This window comes from Delphinus delphis, chromosome 16 (assembly GCF_949987515.2).
Source record: "Delphinus delphis chromosome 16, mDelDel1.2, whole genome shotgun sequence".
NCBI classification, from domain to species: Eukaryota; Metazoa; Chordata; class Mammalia; order Artiodactyla; family Delphinidae; genus Delphinus; species Delphinus delphis.
Window position 1 is genome coordinate 33,523,611 of NC_082698.1, and position 17,666 is coordinate 33,541,276.

Genomic DNA, 17,666 nt, shown 5'->3' on the forward strand with positions numbered 1-17,666 from the left:
AGGGTCATGACTGGGCCATTTTATCAGTCATGTCAGGCTCACACCCTATTGCCTGGCATAGATAAAAACTTTATCTGTCAGTTTGTTAAATTTACTCCTCCTGCCTTATTTTCAATAAAGAAAACCTGGACTCGCTTATCTAAACCAGAGATTGGCCTTTTCCAATACTGTTTTCATATGCAACTTCAGTGTTTTGGGGTCTCATTTTAGTCAATAACTTTGTCTTACCTAAAACTTTAATTTCAGAAAACACTTCTGACACTGTGCGACACCATAGATTTATTATGTTTATTAAACATACTAAGTTTATGGCTGAAGGTGTTATATTAGATGATCTTCTCAAAGTGTTCTCTTTTCAAATTCAGCTTTCCCTAAAGTAAAGCAAACCCCTCCCCCAATTTTTAATTAACTTTGATAGATTTTCCAAATAGAGAATCTAAATTATCATCGAAAACTTAACAAAATTACCTTTAGACTAACTCACACACATATAATCCATGCTTTCTAATAACTGTTAAGAGAAAAAAACAGCTAAAGTGTCTTCCTCCCAGAAAATAGATATGTACAGATGACAAGTAAAGCCATGAATGCAGACATTTAGAAATCTGGTTAAATATACAAATCTAAAACCGGTGAGTTTCCCCCCACAGGAATATTAAACGCAACACAAGCACCTTCAGATTTTACTTTATTTGTAAACTATCCAGTTCATTATTTTAATATTTAAAGACTGTGGTACTGTAGAAGAGACACATAAATATTATAATATACATTTAGAAATTAAATATAATAAAATCAACATGACACTAGGTAAAAACGCATATGTACTCTTCCAATAAGTCTGAGGTCTGGGCATTCCCGCCCATCAGATTTCCCCCTGGAAGCGGGTGAACCTTGCCGGGAGATCGTCCACAGGACACACGGTGGGACTCGTTTTCATTGTAGGAGGTCCATTTAGAAGCTGCCAGTCACAACGCCTGGCCAGCTCCACTGTAAATATTTTGAGAAGAATTTTTGCGAACTCTTTCCCTACGCAGCTCCTAAGGCCTCCTCCAAATGGAATGAAGCTGAACCTGGATGCATCCTCCGGGTGAGGCAGCAGAAAGCGGTCAGGATTGAATTCCTCCTTGTTGGTGAAGATATCGGCGACATCGTGAGTATCACAGATACTGTAGATAACATTCCAGCCCTTGGGAATCTGGTATCCCTGCAAAAGATTATGAAGTCCAAAGGACTGACAAACTGGAATTCAACCTTCAACAGGAAAAAAATCTATCACTGATATCCTTGGAGGAGTTATGAGCTGAAAGAAAGGAGGAGGGGGAGGTGGAGAGAGAAACAGAGAGACAGACATTCAGAGGCAGGACAATGTTATCAGAAGCCTAAGAAATTTAAGTCGAAGGACAGAGAAACAAAGGGAGATTTAAAACTACAACACAAAAGGTAAGCGTGGGAGGGAGAGAACTTTTAACTTACATTTAATTCAAAAGTCTTAAGAGCGACCCGAAATCCTCCTGGAACTGGGGGATTCAGTCGAAGGGTCTCTTTAATAACACACCCAGTGTATTTAAGCTGTTCCAAAATTTCCATGTCCAACTTGTTGTCTTGGTTGCCCTTGCAAAGTAAACCCTATCAAAACAGTCACACAGAGGTGAACGCTTATTCTGTGCTCCAATAAAATCAGCCCAGCAGACGTAAACAGGGCTTAAGTAGCGGCTGGACCCAAAGGGCCTCATGATGGGAGAGTGTGAGGGGGAAACAGGGAGCAGCTAGCTGCCATTTGCCTCCACCCCTGGGCCCAAGTCCACTATCTGTTTACAGTTCCAAGAGAATGCTGCTCACCAGTTAGAACCACCAAGTTTCTCCCCTCCCCCAATCACCACCACCACTGCTGGCTGCCACCACAGTCCCTCAGGAGTTCCCCATTCATGCCCTTGAACACACAAATCCAAGAAAGTGGAACCTATCTGAAAATCTCCAAGGTTCTGCAAAACGGGGAGAAGAGGTAGAAGTACAAGGCTGAACCCTGCCCGAGTGGGATCACAGCTCAAGATTCCTTCTTTTTTATCGGGAAAGCACACTTACCTTTTGGGAAGCTGGCTAGAGAGTAGCTGAGTTTCTTAAGGTAATCCCCCCACCCCCCAGTTCCCTTACCTTACTTTTCAGCTCCTCTCGGAGTTTCTGCAGGACATGTGGGTAGAGCCCCAGGTAAGTGATCAGAGATGTAGCTGCACTGGCTGTGGTTTCGTGTCCTCCAAAGAGGAGCTCAGTTGAAGACTGCTTTAGTGCCTAAGAGTGGATTAAGACGAACGTTTGGACAAGTCTGCATGCAATTTTACAGAGCGAATACTCCGGATAGAACTGGGGGTTCTGGAGGGAAGATGAGAAGGGCTGAAAGTGTGCTGACAGAAAATCCATTTAAACAAAATGCTAAGACCCTTTAGTTCAGCTAGAGCAGGAAGGCCAGTAAGATCCCACTCTCCCAGGAACTCTTAAATTAAAGCCTTGGTTGTATTATAATCGCCCAACATTCTTTATTTACATCTTGCAAATTCCAACTTTCCCTTTAAGACCTGGAAGGGATAGGGAACGAAGCCTCTCCCCACAGCTCCGCGGACCAGGTGTCTCAACTTCTGTGTCCCATCCCTGGGGTCTGGGCGGGCTTCCCACTCTCGGAACCTGGGCCCCAGGCGGGCACTTTGGGGACCCCAGGAACTGCAATTGGAAAGCTAGCGGATTAAACTCCGCCGTGCCTCTCCTGAAGCTACCACTCACCTGCATGTCCAGCCTCTCTCCCCTCTCCCACGAGTGCTCGATCAACAGCTGCAGCGCATCTTTGTAGCCCCCCTCCGCCTCGGCCGCCCGCAGCCCGCAGATCTTGGCGCGAATATTCTCCTCGATGCGCGCGTGGATGAGGTTCCGCGCCTTCAGTCCCTGAGCGCAGAGAGCGCACGGCGGTGAGCAGAAGCCCGGACCCCGCGCTCCCGGAGCCCCTAGCCCCTAGCTCCGCACCCTACATGCCGCCCTTACCCGGTACAGCCCGCTGAAGGGCACGTCTATGGGCAACGAGAAGAGATTGCGGGTCATTTCCTCGAAGGCCTCTACCAGCTGCTGCTCTGCTTCCCCGCCGCTCGCCAGCCGGGACTCGCAGCCCATCAGGATGCGCATAGCGATGCGGAACATAAGGCGCTTCACCTGGGGGTAGACTAGGAGGCCGCTCTCGCCGCAGCTCAGCCACTGCTCCAGGCAACTGCCCACTTCCTCGGCGATCACTGGCACGTAGCACTGGAGCGCCTCGCGGCTGAAGGCCCGCATAATCACCTGAGATCCGAGGAGGGAAGAGTGTTAAAACCGGGCCCCACCCGCCCCTCTCGCCTTCCGGGGCCCCCCTTCCGGAAACCCACAACCCCACCAGACCCAAGGCACTTCCCGGCTGGGAAAGCTACACTGGGTTTGAGAGGGTCCCTAGCCGACGCCTTATGCAGCTGGCGCTCGCCCAGCACCTATTTGCCTGAAACCCTCACGCGAATCGGGTCCCCCTTCCTGCCCAGGCGCCGCCACCCCGCCCTCACCTTCTTGCGCTGCTTGTGCAAGGAGTCGTGCAGGTTGGAGAGGCAGCCGGAGCCCAGGATGGTGCGCACAGACGCGGGCCACTGGACTGACACCAGCCGGTGCTCCCCGAGCAAGATGCGCCGCACGTTGTCCGCTCCCATCACCCGCACCGTGGGCCGACCGAACAGATGTGTCTTGTAGATGAAGCCGTATTTCCTGCGCTTCATCTGCAGGAACTTCCTTCGCTGCGAGAGGAAAGCGGAGGAGAAAGGCGGGAGTGAGGGGGCGCCAGGGAGCGCCGAGCCTCCGGCTAGTACTGATCCTAGCCTCAGTCACCTCCCTCCCGGGGGCGCCTACCCCGGTTTCAGTGGAAGCCTGGAGCCGAGTCGGGCTCCGGGGCTCCGGGAAACCGCCCTGTCCCTCCCCTATCTCCCTTACCTGAAGCACCATCTGCAAAGTTTCCCCAAAGAAGGGGAAGCCCATAGTTCCGGGGGGCAACGGGAGGGCGCAGCTGCGGTCCCGGCTGCTCACGCAGTACAGGTCCCAGAGCTTGATCGCTGCCAGGAAGAGCAGCAGCGGTAGCACGAAGGTGCAGAGAGCACTGGCCAGCAATGCTGGGAGCCCCATGGCGCGCCGCGACCTCCCGCGCCACCTGCCGCCGTCGCCAGAGCTCCGAACCTGCCGCGCGCCCGCTTTATAGGCGGCCCAGGTTGCTGCCCACGTTACCTTAGACAAATTAGTTCACCCAAAGTTCATCTTTAATTGCGGATTGGGCCCCTGGCTCCTCCCCCCTCGAGGCGCTGCCCAAAATCTTTAACCGTTTGTTCCGCGCAGAGGCAGAGGCGGCGCGGTGGCGGTTTCCCTCGGAGCGCGCCTCCTGGGGTGCAGGGCTAGGAGCAGCCTGCTTCGCCCATACAAGTTGTGCGGGGCTCTGGGACGCTGGAAGGGGCCGACCCGGGCTCTGGGGAGCGGGAACTCCAAACCCTGGGCTTCCTGGCGGTCTCTTTGGAATCCCTCCCGCCGGGTCCGACGGGCGGTCCCAGACCAGAGCTGCCTGCACTGGCTTTCCGTTTACAGGCGCCGTGTGGGCCCCCTTCCACCTGCTGGGGGAGCAAAGGGAAGTGCGTTCAGAGATCGTCCAGCTTCCTTGTCCCACAGGTGGGGAAACTGAGGTGCAGAACGCAGAGCAAAACGCAGGCCTCCCGATTCTTCCAAAGATCCCGCAGAAGAGCCCAGGGCCAGGACCCAAACGAGAGTCGCGGGGAGTCGTGACCGGCTGACCATAGATTGCCAGCTCTCCAAACCCCTCAAGGAGGTCCACACTCATGAAGTGTTGGAAAGTCCCACTTAAGGTACAGAGAGGCCCCAGATCCTCAGGACTCCAGGTGCAGCCCTGCACAAGTCTAAGCCGTAACTCTGACTCCCCAGTGGGGGACCGCGGTGACAATTCATCCGCGGCTCGGCGGCAACCGGAGCTCTGCGATCCTGCCACAGCCGGCCGGATTCCGAGGGCCCTGGGGTTAGCAGCTCCAGCTAGGCAGAGGGGAAGAGGGTCTTTAGCCCTGGCAGGATAAGGACACCGAGATGGAGGATGGATGGAAAGCCCGGAGTCTGGGCTGTGAGTCCCAGCTCCATCTCTACTTGAGTGACCTTGGGCAAGTTACCGCACATCCTTGCGCCTGTTTCCTCCTCCTTAATATGGAGGTGATCATTCCCGGCCTGTCTACACCACGGGGAAGCTGTGAGTTTCCAAAAGGGGCTCCTGGTTGCAAATACTCTTCCCAGCTCCAGGCATGCTAGGCTACGTTACCAAGGTGACCTGGGCTCTGGGCACTGGAGCCATCCTCTGCTCTCCCAGCTCCCACCGGGCAGAAAGCCACCCAGGCGAGAGGGGGATTGGGCCCTAAACTCAGGCCTCTGCCGGCCGCTGATAAGAGTGTTGAGGGAATCCGTACAGGGAAGTGAGTCTTCTGGCCTTCGCCCAGCTATACCATCGGCTGCTCCTGCAGCCAATGCCTGGAGCTCGGACACTGCGGGAAGCGCACGTGCGCTCCCTGCTTCCTGCCTGGTCGAGCCAGTGGGACTGGGTCCAAACTGCCTCGGACCAGTCAGGGCCACACGCCCCCTTTGATTTGAGTGATGAACCCTCCAGTCGCGCCTAAAACGAAGCAATGATATGTTTGTTTAAAACTGAAGAGCCGGCTCTCCCAGGAGCATGCCTCACTCATTGGAAAGTGTCCCTTGGGGATGGAATATACTTTGATCCTGACAGCTGTTAAATACGCGGCCCTCCCGCGGTGGTCCCCAAACCCGGCGGGTCGGGAAGTGTCTGCGGAGTCGCAGGGATCGCACACTCGCCGAAACGCTCCTAGCCTGGGTCGCCCCAGGATGTGTTTCGGAGAGTCGGCGTTTCTCCGTAAACCTACTTGGCGTTTCAGAGGCTCTAGGGAAGGGTCTCTCCCACTGTTATTTCTTCTAACGATTTCACAACTGTAAACAGTGACAGACGACTTCGGGGGCACCGGCTGGAACCGGGTCGAGACGCGCTGGAGGTAATTCTCAGAAATCCCGGGCCCGCCCCTTTCTGGACAGTGCCTCCGGCCGGTGAGCAAAGCTGGCGCGCGGGGGGCGTGACCTGGGGCCCAGTCCCAATCCTCCGGCCTGACCCGCCTGTGACCCCTGCAGGCCGGACCGTGACATCCGAGTGAACTCTGCAGGGCCATCTCGCCAAGTTCAGCGCGCGCCGGGTCACAAGATGAGCGGGGCCTGCGCGCTGGAAATCGCCACAAGGGGGAAAAATGTTTTAATCTACCTGCCCATCGAGACCCGAGGGGGCGATCGGCAGGAAAGGATTAAGCGGGATAGTGAGGATCATTAAAGAACATCTTGAAGAGGGGAAGGGGCCCATAAATTACCAGCCCAATAAGAACTTTGATCTAGATCCCTTGCCGAACTTTCGTGGGTGGCAGTAGGTGGGGAGAGGGTTCACTGGAAAATCAAATGTTTCCAAGATGTCTGCAAAACAGCCTGTTGCTAAGGGTTGGGGGGTGGGGAGCGAGTTCCTGACTGGGGTCAGGGGAGCCCAGGCAGCTGAAGCACCGCCTTCCACCTTTCTTCCAACCCCTTCTTCCCTTGTCTTGAGCATTCATCCCCATCCCAGGGTTCTATACCTGCTGTTCCCTCTGCTTGGGGTGCCTCTTTCCCAGCTCACCGCTTGCTGGTTCCTTCCAAAGTCGAATGTCACCCCAGGGAAGTCTTACCAGGCCCCAGCCTGCCCGGCACTGTGCATTGCAGGCCTGTTTTATTTTCTCCACAGCACTATCATCATCAGACATGTTCTTGCTGTTGTCTGTGAGTTTATTTACTGTCTACCTCCTTGGTGAGCACACCAAGTCCAGGAGGGCAAGAACCACATCTGCTCCTTCCTCAGAGAATCAAGAGCTACTAAAGCAAGAGCTCAGATTTTCTTGGAAATTACTGAGAATGAAGTATCAATGGGAAATTAGAGCAAAATTGGAGCTGCCCCTACAGGGGCTTATAGTTGGTGCAGACCACCAGCAGGTAAACCAGGTCTCTCGGAACCAGCTAAGTCTGGGCTTCTGAGAGCCCCCTCCCCCAGTCTCTCTCCCCAAGTCAGATTCAGCCCCAAGCCCTGGTCCTCCCACCACCTCAGCCTAGTGGAGTTTCTCAGGCCGAGATGTTGTCTCTGCAGTCTCAGGAGCGCCCTGAGGGCAGGCCCCCAGATCCGCCACTTCTTGCCGGCTCCGTGGCTCTGTCACCTGCCTGCAGATCCCATGGCCTGGCGCCAGGGCCTGTGGTCAGCAGTGGGTGATGAATTGCCCTGGAGGGGGTTATGGCGGTGTCAGCCGAGCTCGGAAGGGCCCGCTGCACTGAGCTACCAACGCTGCCTGTGTCTGCTGCTTCCCCCTTTCCTTCTGGCCCCAGGATCCACCTTAAGCGTAAGGTCAGGAGGGCACCAGCTTTCTTCTGGTTCATTAAGGGGTCAGCTCAGGCCTTGGCGGCAACTTTCCTGACTCACCCATCATGTCCAACTGCCCCCAGCCTGTCCGAAGGTGGGTGGCAGGTTACAGTGAGCTGTTAGGAATAATGACGCCGGAGGCTCTTGGTTTAGATTTAAACACTGTTGGGAACTTCTGTGTTGGAAAGGTCCAGAGAGTCCTTAGGCCAATCTAGGGATCGCGTTGAAAGGGTAAAAGGCCAAGAGCTTCGCAGCAGCCACAGGCCTGGGAGCTGGAGCAGGGAGTAAGTGATGGGGGTGGAGGAGAGCACTGGCTGAGTGGTCCAGTCTCTCGCCTCAGTTTCTCCCCTGTAATAAAGGTGGTTGAAGCGGTAAACCAGGATGTCCCTGCAGCCAACTACCCTGGAGATAATTCACAGCCCAGCTCCCTGGAGCTATGCTCAAGAGAGAAGTTCCAGCAGCCTGGACCCCAGGCTGCTCCAGTTCCTCGTCTCTCTCTGGATATATGCAGGGTAGGTCCTTCTGGGGGAAGGGGAGGGGGTCTTTCCTGAGTCTCCCTCCCCCCTCATCCCACTTTCCCACCAGGGAGCAGCTGCCCAGCCAAGCTGTAGCCCCCCTCACCCAACTATTGCCAGGAAACTATTTCTTGGTCCTTCTGTTTTGGGTACAAATACCTCGAACGTCTTTATGTCTCAATCTCCCATGAAAATAATCCAGCCTTAAAGAGTCCTCTCGTTTGCCTATTCTCCCTTGTATAAATGGAAAGATTAAACGTGTTCTTGAACTAGGAATTTTTCTTTTAAGAAATCGCCAGCAGAATCCGGCAGTGTTGAGCCTGTTTAGAGCCCTGGAAGCGCCCACCGTTCTGGGTTTCTGCCGAGACCTGCAGAGTGGCTAGGGCGCACCTGGCGGAGGCCAGCTACCTGAAGGCCTTCCGTTGGGCGCCTTCTCGGTGTCTTCCTATGGCCCAAAGCCAGGCCAGAGATGCGCTCCCGGCGTCCCCTCTTCCTCGCGACCATTGCAGGTCCCGCATTGTTCTACGGCCCAATCCTCCCCTAGCAAGCCTCCCCACGGCCCTGCAATCCATGCCTCCTCCCGGGCTTGGCTTCCAGTGGAGATGTTCCCTCCATCCCTGCTTCGAAATCCTGGGAAGGGCTTTAAAGACTTGGCCCACCACCTTTCCTTCCTCAGGGTGCGTGCGGAGGGCAGGAGGCACCTTCCCACTGGCCAGGGCACTTCTCCAGTGCGGTGGCGGTGGCTCGCGCGTCTCCTCCCGCAGAGTCCGGCACAGAGCCGCATTCAGTAACCGTTTGGTGAACTAGAGAGTGCGCCCGACCCGGTACTGGGGAAAGGCAGATGGGCGGCTCCGCAAGTGCTCCGCTGCCACTGGCCAAGTCAGGTTCCGCGGCGCAGCGGGTCAGAGGCGTCGCCCATCCTGCGCAGCCGAAGGCGCAAGCGGGTGGAAAAAGAGCCGAAGACCGTCCACCGGGTGCACGATGGGCACGGTCTGCATGGCGGGGAAGGCAGGCGTGGCCAGCTCCCAGCGCGCCGTGCGCACCAGCTCCACCGCGAGCAGCTGGAGCACGGTCTGCGCCAGCTCCTGGCCGAGACAGCTGCGCGCACCGCCGCCGAACGGGATATAATGGAAGCGGCCGGCGGCGCCCCGAGCATCCTCGCCCTCAGTGCCGAAGCGCTCTGGGTCGAAGCCCTCAGGTGGGCTGCGGTACACCGCGGCCGTCTCGTGCGTGTCCCGGATGCTGTACATCACGTTCCAGCCCTTGGGGATTTGGTAGCCCTGCGGGGAGGTGAGGAGACCCGCCTGACCACGAGGTACCCGGAAACCCAGCCCGAACCGATCCTCCACCTGGGGTATATCAAACAAGCTTCCGAAAACAAGCAGGGAGGCGCGTCTAACCCGGAAGCTACCGCTCTGCATACCCATATCAGCTCCTTCCCTGGTGAGCTGTGTGACGATGGGCTAAATGCTCAATCTCTGAGCCTCAGTTTCTTAACTGATAAAGTGAGAACAAAATGCCCATCTTGTGCGGATTCAAATAACGGGTCTGGCCATATATACTAGTGGTCAGTAAATGTGCTCTATTATTTGTTTCACTGTTTTGTTTTTGTCTTTTTTGCTCTCACGTTAGATCGGGAGACGTAAATTCTAGTCCTGCGCCCACCAGTTGCCTGGGTCAGAACAATGCCAGCGACAGCTCCTTTATGGTCATCTCAACTTTACAGCTCTTCTTGGGACTCAACTGAAAACTGCCTCTCTGTCCTCGCCACCCATCAGCTGAACAGTAATGTTCAGATCAGGCAGCCACATTCTAAAAAGGTGCACATGACAATTAAATTGTTGGAAGGCAGCTTTCATGTTCCCTTTGCGCACCTCCAACTTTTTCAGCTAATCCACTTTTGAGATGTCTTCCAGCCCCGAGCATCCTGCTTCCCTTGCCTGAACAGCTTCAGGAGGCTGTCACAGGCAAACAGATCTTGGAATCACCAAGGCGCTCTCCCTCTCCTCTCTAGGCCTGTTTTCCCATCTGGAACCTGGAGGATGGCTAAGACCCCTGCCTCTATTCACCCTGGTGGTCTAGTGCCCTTCTCCTGCGGTTTCTCTAAGGTCTTGCACCCCAGCGCCTGCATGACGTCTGAATTCCAAGATTCAGCATCCACGACACTTCTAAACCCCTCACTAATCCACCTACCTTTGTCTGGGCCATCCCCTCCCAGTGATGTGCTGTCCCCATCCTAACCCGTCACTGTTCCAGTTCAAATGCCAGCTCCCAAAATGTTTTGGTTTCATTCAGCTAGAGATCAGTCTCTTCTTCACACCAGTCTGTGATGAAGTTGCTGGCTCTGACCCCCTTTCTTTCCATGACAGCAACTCAGGGGCACAATCCCATTCCCTTAGGGGTCCTCAAATCCTGGTATGCAATGCACTAGGGACATCTGCTGTTTAGCTTAAAGTAAGAGTCAGGGAAGGAGGTGCCCACTCTGCCTGGAGCCGCCCAGAGACTGGGCTGGTGGTAGGGGGGATGCAGGGGCAGCCATTCAGGCAAACACCTTCAGTTTAGTGGCGCTAGGGCTCCCCTCCCCCGATGCTGCCACTGCGAAGCACAGCCGGGCCCCACCTGGAGTCAAAGATGGAAGGGACCAAGGCAGCTTCCTTCCAGAGAGTAAACTGAGGTCCAGAGTGAGAAGGAAACTGCCCAGGGTCATAAAGAGATGGAGCCAGTCCTAGACCTTAACTTTCATTGTCCAGCTCATGCCAACCTGATCATACCCCATACTTTAATTAGCCCGCTTCCCTGGAATCCGGTCTCAGCCGGAGGCCAGGACTGGTAACAATGATTAATCCCTTTTTCTTGTGAGGGAGCCAGATAAATGGGGTACGGGACATAGTGGGGGTCTTTGTGCCCCACCCAGCCTCACTGGCTGAAGAGCGGGTGCTGGGCGGAGAAAAGGATGTTTTTATTCTAAAACTCGGCTCTAACTGATTCACCCGGACCACTGCCAAAAGCTGAAGTGTACGGGGTCCCTAACCTTGCTTTGCTGCCTCAACCGTGGTTCCCGGGAAATGGAAGAGGATTCAGCCCATTTTCCAGGAGGGAAAGCGGAGGGCCGGAGAGGGGAAGAGCAGACAGCTCGGTCCTAACCCCTACCCCACCTTCCCGCGGCCGGCGGCAGGGGCGGGGCGGGCGGCGCGGCGCACTTACGTCGAGCTCGAAGGTGCGCAGGGCTGTCCGGTAGCCCCCGGACACGGGCGGCAGGAGGCGCAGCACCTCCTTGACCACGCAGCCGACGTAGCGCAGGCGGCCGAGCGCCGCCAGGCTGAGGTCGGGCTCGCAGCCGCAGTTGGCCGGGGGCCCAGCGCCGCCCCCTGAGGCCGCCGGCACGCAGCCGCACGCGCGCCCCAGCCCCTGCGCCGCCAGCTCCTGCCGGATCTTGGCGATGGCCGCCGGGTGCTGCAGGAGTAGCAGGACGAGGGACGTGCTGGCACTGGCCGTGGTGAAGAAGGCGGCGAAGAGGAGCTCCACAGCTGACTCCTGCAAGACAGCCCGGGAGCGCTGAGTCTCCATTAGCCGGTTCTTGGCCTCGTGGCCCCCTAACTGAGGCGCAGGGGCCCCATATTTGCCGTTGCGCACAGGCCAGAGCGCCGGGTGCTCCCGTGGCGCGGCTAGCTGTGCAGGTCCTGGAGTCGATTGAATCCCAAGTCCGACACTTGGGGAAGTCACAGATAGCAACGAGCAAGAGGAGGATCTATCCACTTGCCGTGGGAGGTTCCCAAAGATAATGCCAGGCACTTTGTGTACTGTTCTTAGTGCTTTACGTGTATTAACTCATTCGATACTCACCCCGATCCTGTGCGGCACAATGCCCGTTTTACTGAGGCTCTGAGAGGTGCTCGAGGTCCCTGCCGTCACCAGTCCCAGTAGCCGAGCTGGGAGTCCAGCGCTCTTAACCATGCAGTGCTGCCCACAGCGCTGCCGACAACCCCAGCTGGGCGCCCTGACAGTAACGGCAGTGGAACTGACCAAGGCACCCGCAGCAGCAGCAGCGCCAGCCTCCCACCAACGCAAGCATCGGGCTCCTCCTGCTTAGCGGTGGTCCCAGTGACTAAACCTCTTCCTGGTGTGCACTGCCTGCCTCTGCCCTCCCAACTCCCCGTGTGCTGTCTTCCTTCCTTGCAGCACCCAGTTTGTGTTTACACACTGATTGATGTTATTATAGGATGAATATGTACCCCTCCCGTCTCGCACCTCGAGGGCAAGGGCTATAGTTTGCTCACTGCTGTATCCCCAGGCCCAGCATGGAGCCTGGCACTGAATAGGTAGATAATAATATGTGTGGAATGAATGACCTGATCCAAGGCTAACTGCCTGCCCTGCACAAGATGGGGAGCTGGGACAGAGACCTTGGGGCTCCAAGGTCCTCCCTGGCCAGCCAGAACTGAAGATTTCTGGCCAGTGGGTCCCTTCCTGAGAACCTGGAGGGTGTTGTCACCAGCTCCCCAGCCCTGCCAAGGCTGAGGGACCATCCACTTCTTTCCATATTACTCCCCTTCCCAGCCCAGAACTGCTCCTATCCACTGGCTCCCCCATGACTCAAGAGCCCCCTGCTCATCTGTTTCTAACTCCTTTGACTCTTCCAGACTTCACAACCACCCAGGAGTCAGGAAAGAGATTATTAGTCCCGTTCTCGGAGAAGAAACTCAGGCTGAGTGAGCCCCACCCTTCAGTAGCTGGCTAGTGGAAAGTGGGAAATTGAGGCCCCGAGAAAGGATGGGAGTTGCTTATGGAAGGCTTGAGGTGTTCCCATTTCTAACTTCCCTGCCCCCCAACCTCTCCATTCCTTTTTGGGTTCTCGAGCAGGTGGGTCCAGGGACCACTCCAAAGCTTCCCTCCTTACCTCCACTGTATGTGCACTATGCATACATGGGGAGGGGCTCTAATTCTCCAGGAGATTCTGCAGTGGCAACAGACAGGCAGAGGTGCCAGGTGCCAAGGTGGCTCATGGAAGTGTAGATTTGGGGAGGAAGAGGGGAGCTTCAAGGAGACTGTGGAATTTAGCCCTGAACCCTTAAGGTTTGTAGAGAAAAGGGGTGAAGAGAGCTTCATAGGCAGGGGGACAGCAGAGGCAAAGGCATGGAGTGACAGAGAAGTGGGGGAGGGGGAGAGCTGTTTGCTGCCAGAACCGGTAAGGGAGGGCCTAGGATTCGTGCCATGGACTCTCCTCTGAAAGGGATGGTGACTGGCCCAAGGCCACAGAGATAGTGGGTGCAGCTGAGCCATAAGCGGAACCCAGGTCTCCGCTTTCCCCTCGCCCTGAGGAGTGCCTGTGGCTCAAAGTGGGCCCAAACAGGATGCAGCTCCATTGCTCCAGGGAGGCAGCATGTGTGTAGAGACCTGCTAGAAATGCAAAGGAGGGGAGGAGAAATCTCCCGCCACCCACCTTCAGCTCCTGCACTGAGAGCTCGTGGCCCAGCTCCCTAGTGCTGTGTATGATCCCGTCGAGGGCATCGCCTGGCTCCGCAGCAGCCTTGTCTTCATGAAGCTTCTCTGCAATGGCCTCCTCCAGGTGCCGATGCAGCTGGTCCCGTGCCCGGATGCCCTGATGTGCAGGGAGAGAAGGGAGGTGGGGCAGGAAGGCTGAGGGGACCAGCCCTGGACACCTACCCTCAAAATCTTCCCAGTGCTGGTCTGGCTCTGCTGAGATCCTGGTGTTAAAAGTTTCCCAGCTTAGCTCCATGCCTGGCACATAGAAGGGGCTCAATAAATGCTTAGGAATTTGTCCCCACACACCATTCTCTCTTGATCACAAGCCCCCTTTGGGGCAAGGCAAACAGTTACTGTCCTCCTGATGGGAGGATGCTGAGGCTCAGAGAGGTCAAGCCATTATGCAGAGTCACACAGCTGTCAAGTGTCCGTGTCTGGCACAGAACCCTGCCAGGGAGTCAGTCCATTGTCCTTTCCCTGCACAAGGCTCAGGCAGGGGCAGTGGGCACCAGTGCAGAGAGGAAGGGACACCTTGATGCGCTCAGGAAAGCTCTGGCTTAAAGGACACTATTGGAAGTCTAAACATTTAGCCTTTGCAAGGGGTAGGCAAGAGGGCTGGGGTGGCCCTCCAGAGTTCAGGGAGCAAGCACAGCGAAAGCGTCTGCCTGGGGAAGCATTTTGAGCACTTGGGCTTTTTAGTCAGGGGAGATGGGGTTCAAATCCTGCCCCCCTCCCTACTAGCTATGTGATCTTGGGTAAGTCATTTAACGTCTCTGAGCTTCAGTTTCTTCATCAATAAAATGAGAATAATAATATTTTGCAGACCGAGAGGATTAAATCAGAAAATGTACCCAAGGCAATCAGCGCGTATAGCATATACGTTTATACATAACTATTATTTTTATTCAGGTGACTGAAAACCAGGGCATCAGCACAATAAGAAGCCCCAGTTCGGTTGCTCTCTGGGCCCAGCCCATCGCTCTGAAGTTTGAAGAGGCCATGGTTCTCTGATCCGGAAACTAGTGAGCCTGGGGCCGCAGGCGGGGAGCCGGTACCCACCCCTCTCCAGCTGGCGCCGGGCTGGGTCGGGGGGTGGGGGGTGGGGGGCGGGGGCGGGGGGCGTGTCTGCGGCCCTAGTGCTCCCATCCATTCCGCAGCCACGGGGCTTCCAAAGAGGCGCTGGAGGCCAGGGCAGGAGGCGCCGCTCTGGGGAGGGGCTGAGACGACTGGCTGGGCGCCCGCCACCAAGACCCAACGTCGGGGAAGCCGGCGGCTGCTGGGGCTGGAGCCCATTCCTCAGGCGTGACCCAGAGAGGGTGGGTGGCCCGCCGCGGGTCACACAGCGAGTCAGGACAGAGGCCAGCCCCGACGCCCACCGCCACACCACGCCGCCTCCCCACACTGTGCAGAGCCTCCAACTCCCAGCAGAGGTGACGCCTGTGGCACACCGAGGGAGCCCCAAAGGGAAGGTTTGGGGAGGGGCGGCAGTACCTTGCGCAGGCCACTGAAGGGCACATCTAGGGGCAGCGAGAAGAGGTTCTCCACGAACTGCTCGAAGGTCCGGGCCAGCTCCGAGCACTGCGCCTCGTCCAGCCGCAGCCCCAGTAGGATGCGCGCAGCCATGCGAAAGGTGAGCGCTTTGGCGGCCTCATAGACAGCGACCGGCCCGCGGGTCGCGCACCAGGAGCGCACCTCACGCCGCAGCGCCCCCTGCAGGCGAGGCACGTAGCGCTCCAGCGCCGCGCGGTTAAACACTCGCGCCAGGATCTGTGGGGAGTGCGCGGGGTCAGCCCTGGCAGCCGTCCGGCTCCCTCTGCTCCACGACTCCATAGGAGCCAAAAGGCCAATTTCGGCCTGTCTCCTCTTCTAAGAGACCCGGACCCAAATGTGTTGGGTTTTGCTCTCGCCATTCCCTCTAGTTCTTTTCTGATGTACACAGTCCCTCCCATCCATCCAGGCTACAGGGGCCACCTCCTCCAGGAAGTCGTCGCTAACCCTCTCTAAGTTTGAATTTCCAGCGCTTCTGGTATCAGAATCGCATAAGATCGAAGGTGAAAGGACCTTTAAGTCCCAGTCCTGGCCTTATAAACCAAAGCCGGAGAAGGTAAGGGACTGGCCCAATGGCACCCACTTGTTAGTCAGGGGCCCTGGCCAGGTTCACAGTGTACCCCTAACACCTCGCCCCGGCCTGGCCCACAGTAGGTTCTCTGAAACCGCGGGTCTGACGTCCCGACGGCACCTTCTGTTTTAGGCTCACCTTGCGCCGCTGCCGGTGCGGCTCGCCAACCGCGCCGAGCAGTGTGTGCGAGCCCAGTAGGATGTGCGCGCTCTGCGGCCACTGGCTGCGCACAAGGCGGTGCTCGCCCAGCAAGATTGTGCGCACGTTCTCGGCGCCGCTCACGCGGATCACCGGCCTGCCCAGCAGGTGCGTCTTGAACACTGTCCCGTAGCGCTCCCGGCGGGAGCTGTGGAAGCGCGAGCCCTGCGAGCCAGGAGCGAAGAGGGATGGGGCCGCTGGGCCTCAGCTGAGGATCTAGCCCAGGCCTCCCAACTGCCGCTTGATAAAAACCTCCTGCTCTAGGCTGGCGCCTTACTCTTTACAAAACAGTCTCAAATGGGCCTCGTGACTACCCTACGGTAATGTATATGCTCCTGTTCCCATTGGTGAGATGAGGAAACTGAGACTCAGAATGGGGACACAAGCGCCAAAGAGCTCACTGCTGAGACTTGCTCCTGACTCCTGATTCTATGGTGGCAGGACATAGGGTCCTGGAACCCCTCTGTGCACCCCCGCGTTTTGTCGGTACTTAAGTTGCGTTGGAGAGTACGCCAGTGACATACGGTCCCTTCGAGGGAGCAGCTGGGCAAAGGTCAGGGCCGTGTATGCTCCCTGGGGCCCTGGGCGACAGGAAGAGGCTGGCTACGAACCCTGGGAACATTGAGAACCAGCGGGGGATAGGGAAGAAGGGGCCATATTGGGGTGCGGAAACGACGAACTGCTCACCTGAACTAACCAATGCAGCGTTTCCCCGAAGAAGGGCCAGCCCATGGAACCTTTGGGCAGGGGCAGGGCAGAGGCTCGGTCCCGGCTCAGCGTCCAGCGGAGGGTCCAGAGGTGCTGGGCCAGGCTGAGCAGCAGGCCCGCGCACAGGAGAGCGGTGCCCGCCGCCCCCAGCACCGACAGGCAGCTCAGCCCCCAGGGGAGCATGGCGAGCCTGCCGGGACCAGGCCACTCCGAGCGCAGGAGGCGCAGGAACTGCGGCGCCGGCAGCGCGCAGTGTTCACCTGTTCTGTCCGGAAAGGGCCTGGGGCTTGGGGACCAAAACCGAGATTTACAACCTCGGACAAGGACTTCGCTCTAAAAGCAGACGGGCAGCGGAGGGCAGCAGTGACCACGCGCCCTTAGGGAACGTGCCTTCATCGAGACCCGCGCGCTCAGGACTTTTCCCGGAGTCCGACGGCTCCCGGGCCAAAACGCAACCCCCTTGCGCGGGCGCCGGCTGCCTGGGGACCGCTCGAACCTCCCATCTCCCACCTCCCCTGGTCAGCACTCCTTCGATAGAAGCAGCGAAGGAGGGCAAAGAAAGGAGCAACTCACCGGTGTTGCCAACCAGGGCTGCGCGCACCCGGACTGTAGACCCCCGCCCACCTCTCTCTTCTCCAGCCTTTTAACCCTTTTCGGCCCACCCAGGCCACATTTATATAGATATTGGCTCCCTCCCTACGGATTGATACCGATTCACATGACGTGACCCGCCTCTGCATATTTAAAGCGCTCCACGCAGAGTAATGATTGGAGGCGGTGGGCAGCGGCGCGTTCTCCGAGGGGTTGGAGTGGGGAGTGGCAGCCGCTGCGGCGCTACGGCTAAGCCGGGGGCCGTGCCCCGCGCAGATCCTCGGGCGGGGCCTGCAGTTTCGCGCCAAGAACCTCCCGGCTCCCAGCAGGAGCTCGGAGGGTGGACTGACCAAGCGCACGGAGCTAATGCGGGCTCTCTCTGGGATCCCCACCCTCGAACTTCCAGGTGCCCCGTCCCCTCCCGGCACTCCAAGCCTAAAGGGCTGGGGGTTCTCCCCTTTGCTCTGCTTCTGTTTCAGGGAAACCGCGGTCTTCGATGCCTACCTTGGCATCGCAAGCC

General features: G+C 57.2%; 2 protein-coding genes across 2 annotated transcripts; both read right to left on the bottom strand.

Annotated features, from left to right (window-relative positions):
* Positions 1 to 311: 311 nt before the first annotated feature.
* CYP26A1 (cytochrome P450 family 26 subfamily A member 1) lies at positions 312 to 4,224 on the bottom strand. The gene is made up of 7 exons (XM_060033643.1): positions 3,991 to 4,224; positions 3,573 to 3,797; positions 3,031 to 3,321; positions 2,776 to 2,934; positions 2,155 to 2,289; positions 1,477 to 1,629; positions 312 to 1,207 (listed from the first exon to the last, which is right to left on the bottom strand). The coding sequence occupies exons 1-7, from the start codon at positions 4,177 to 4,179 to the stop codon at positions 866 to 868; spliced, it is 1,494 nt and encodes a 497-aa protein (XP_059889626.1). The 5' UTR covers positions 4,180 to 4,224; the 3' UTR covers positions 312 to 865.
* Positions 4,225 to 8,948: 4,724 nt separating this feature from the next.
* CYP26C1 (cytochrome P450 family 26 subfamily C member 1) lies at positions 8,949 to 16,738 on the bottom strand. The gene is made up of 6 exons (XM_060033645.1): positions 16,535 to 16,738; positions 15,788 to 16,012; positions 15,022 to 15,297; positions 13,487 to 13,645; positions 11,251 to 11,580; positions 8,949 to 9,326 (listed from the first exon to the last, which is right to left on the bottom strand). The coding sequence occupies exons 1-6, from the start codon at positions 16,736 to 16,738 to the stop codon at positions 8,949 to 8,951; spliced, it is 1,572 nt and encodes a 523-aa protein (XP_059889628.1).
* Positions 16,739 to 17,666: the final 928 nt, after the last annotated feature.

What these genes read in the sequence shown, in the direction of transcription:
- CYP26A1 (XM_060033643.1), bottom strand. Translation starts at nt 4,179, where the DNA reads ATGGGGCTCCCAGCATTGCTGGCCAGTGCTCTCTGCACCTTCGTGCTA. An exon ending in CTTTGCAGATGGTGCTTCAG is followed by an intron (nt 3,798 to 3,990) that starts GTAAGGGAGATA and finishes TTCCTCTCGCAG; the next exon opens with CGAAGGAAGTTCCTGCAGAT. An exon ending in GAGAGGAGCTGAAAAGTAAG is followed by an intron (nt 1,630 to 2,154) that starts GTAAGGGAACTG and finishes CTGTTTTGATAG; the next exon opens with GGTTTACTTTGCAAGGGCAA.
- CYP26C1 (XM_060033645.1), bottom strand. Translation starts at nt 16,738, where the DNA reads ATGCTCCCCTGGGGGCTGAGCTGCCTGTCGGTGCTGGGGGCGGCGGGC. An exon ending in CGCTGCATTGGTTAGTTCAG is followed by an intron (nt 16,013 to 16,534) that starts GTGAGCAGTTCG and finishes CCTGGCTCGCAG; the next exon opens with GGCTCGCGCTTCCACAGCTC. An exon ending in CCTTCAGTGGCCTGCGCAAG is followed by an intron (nt 13,646 to 15,021) that starts GTACTGCCGCCC and finishes CCTGCACATCAG; the next exon opens with GGCATCCGGGCACGGGACCA.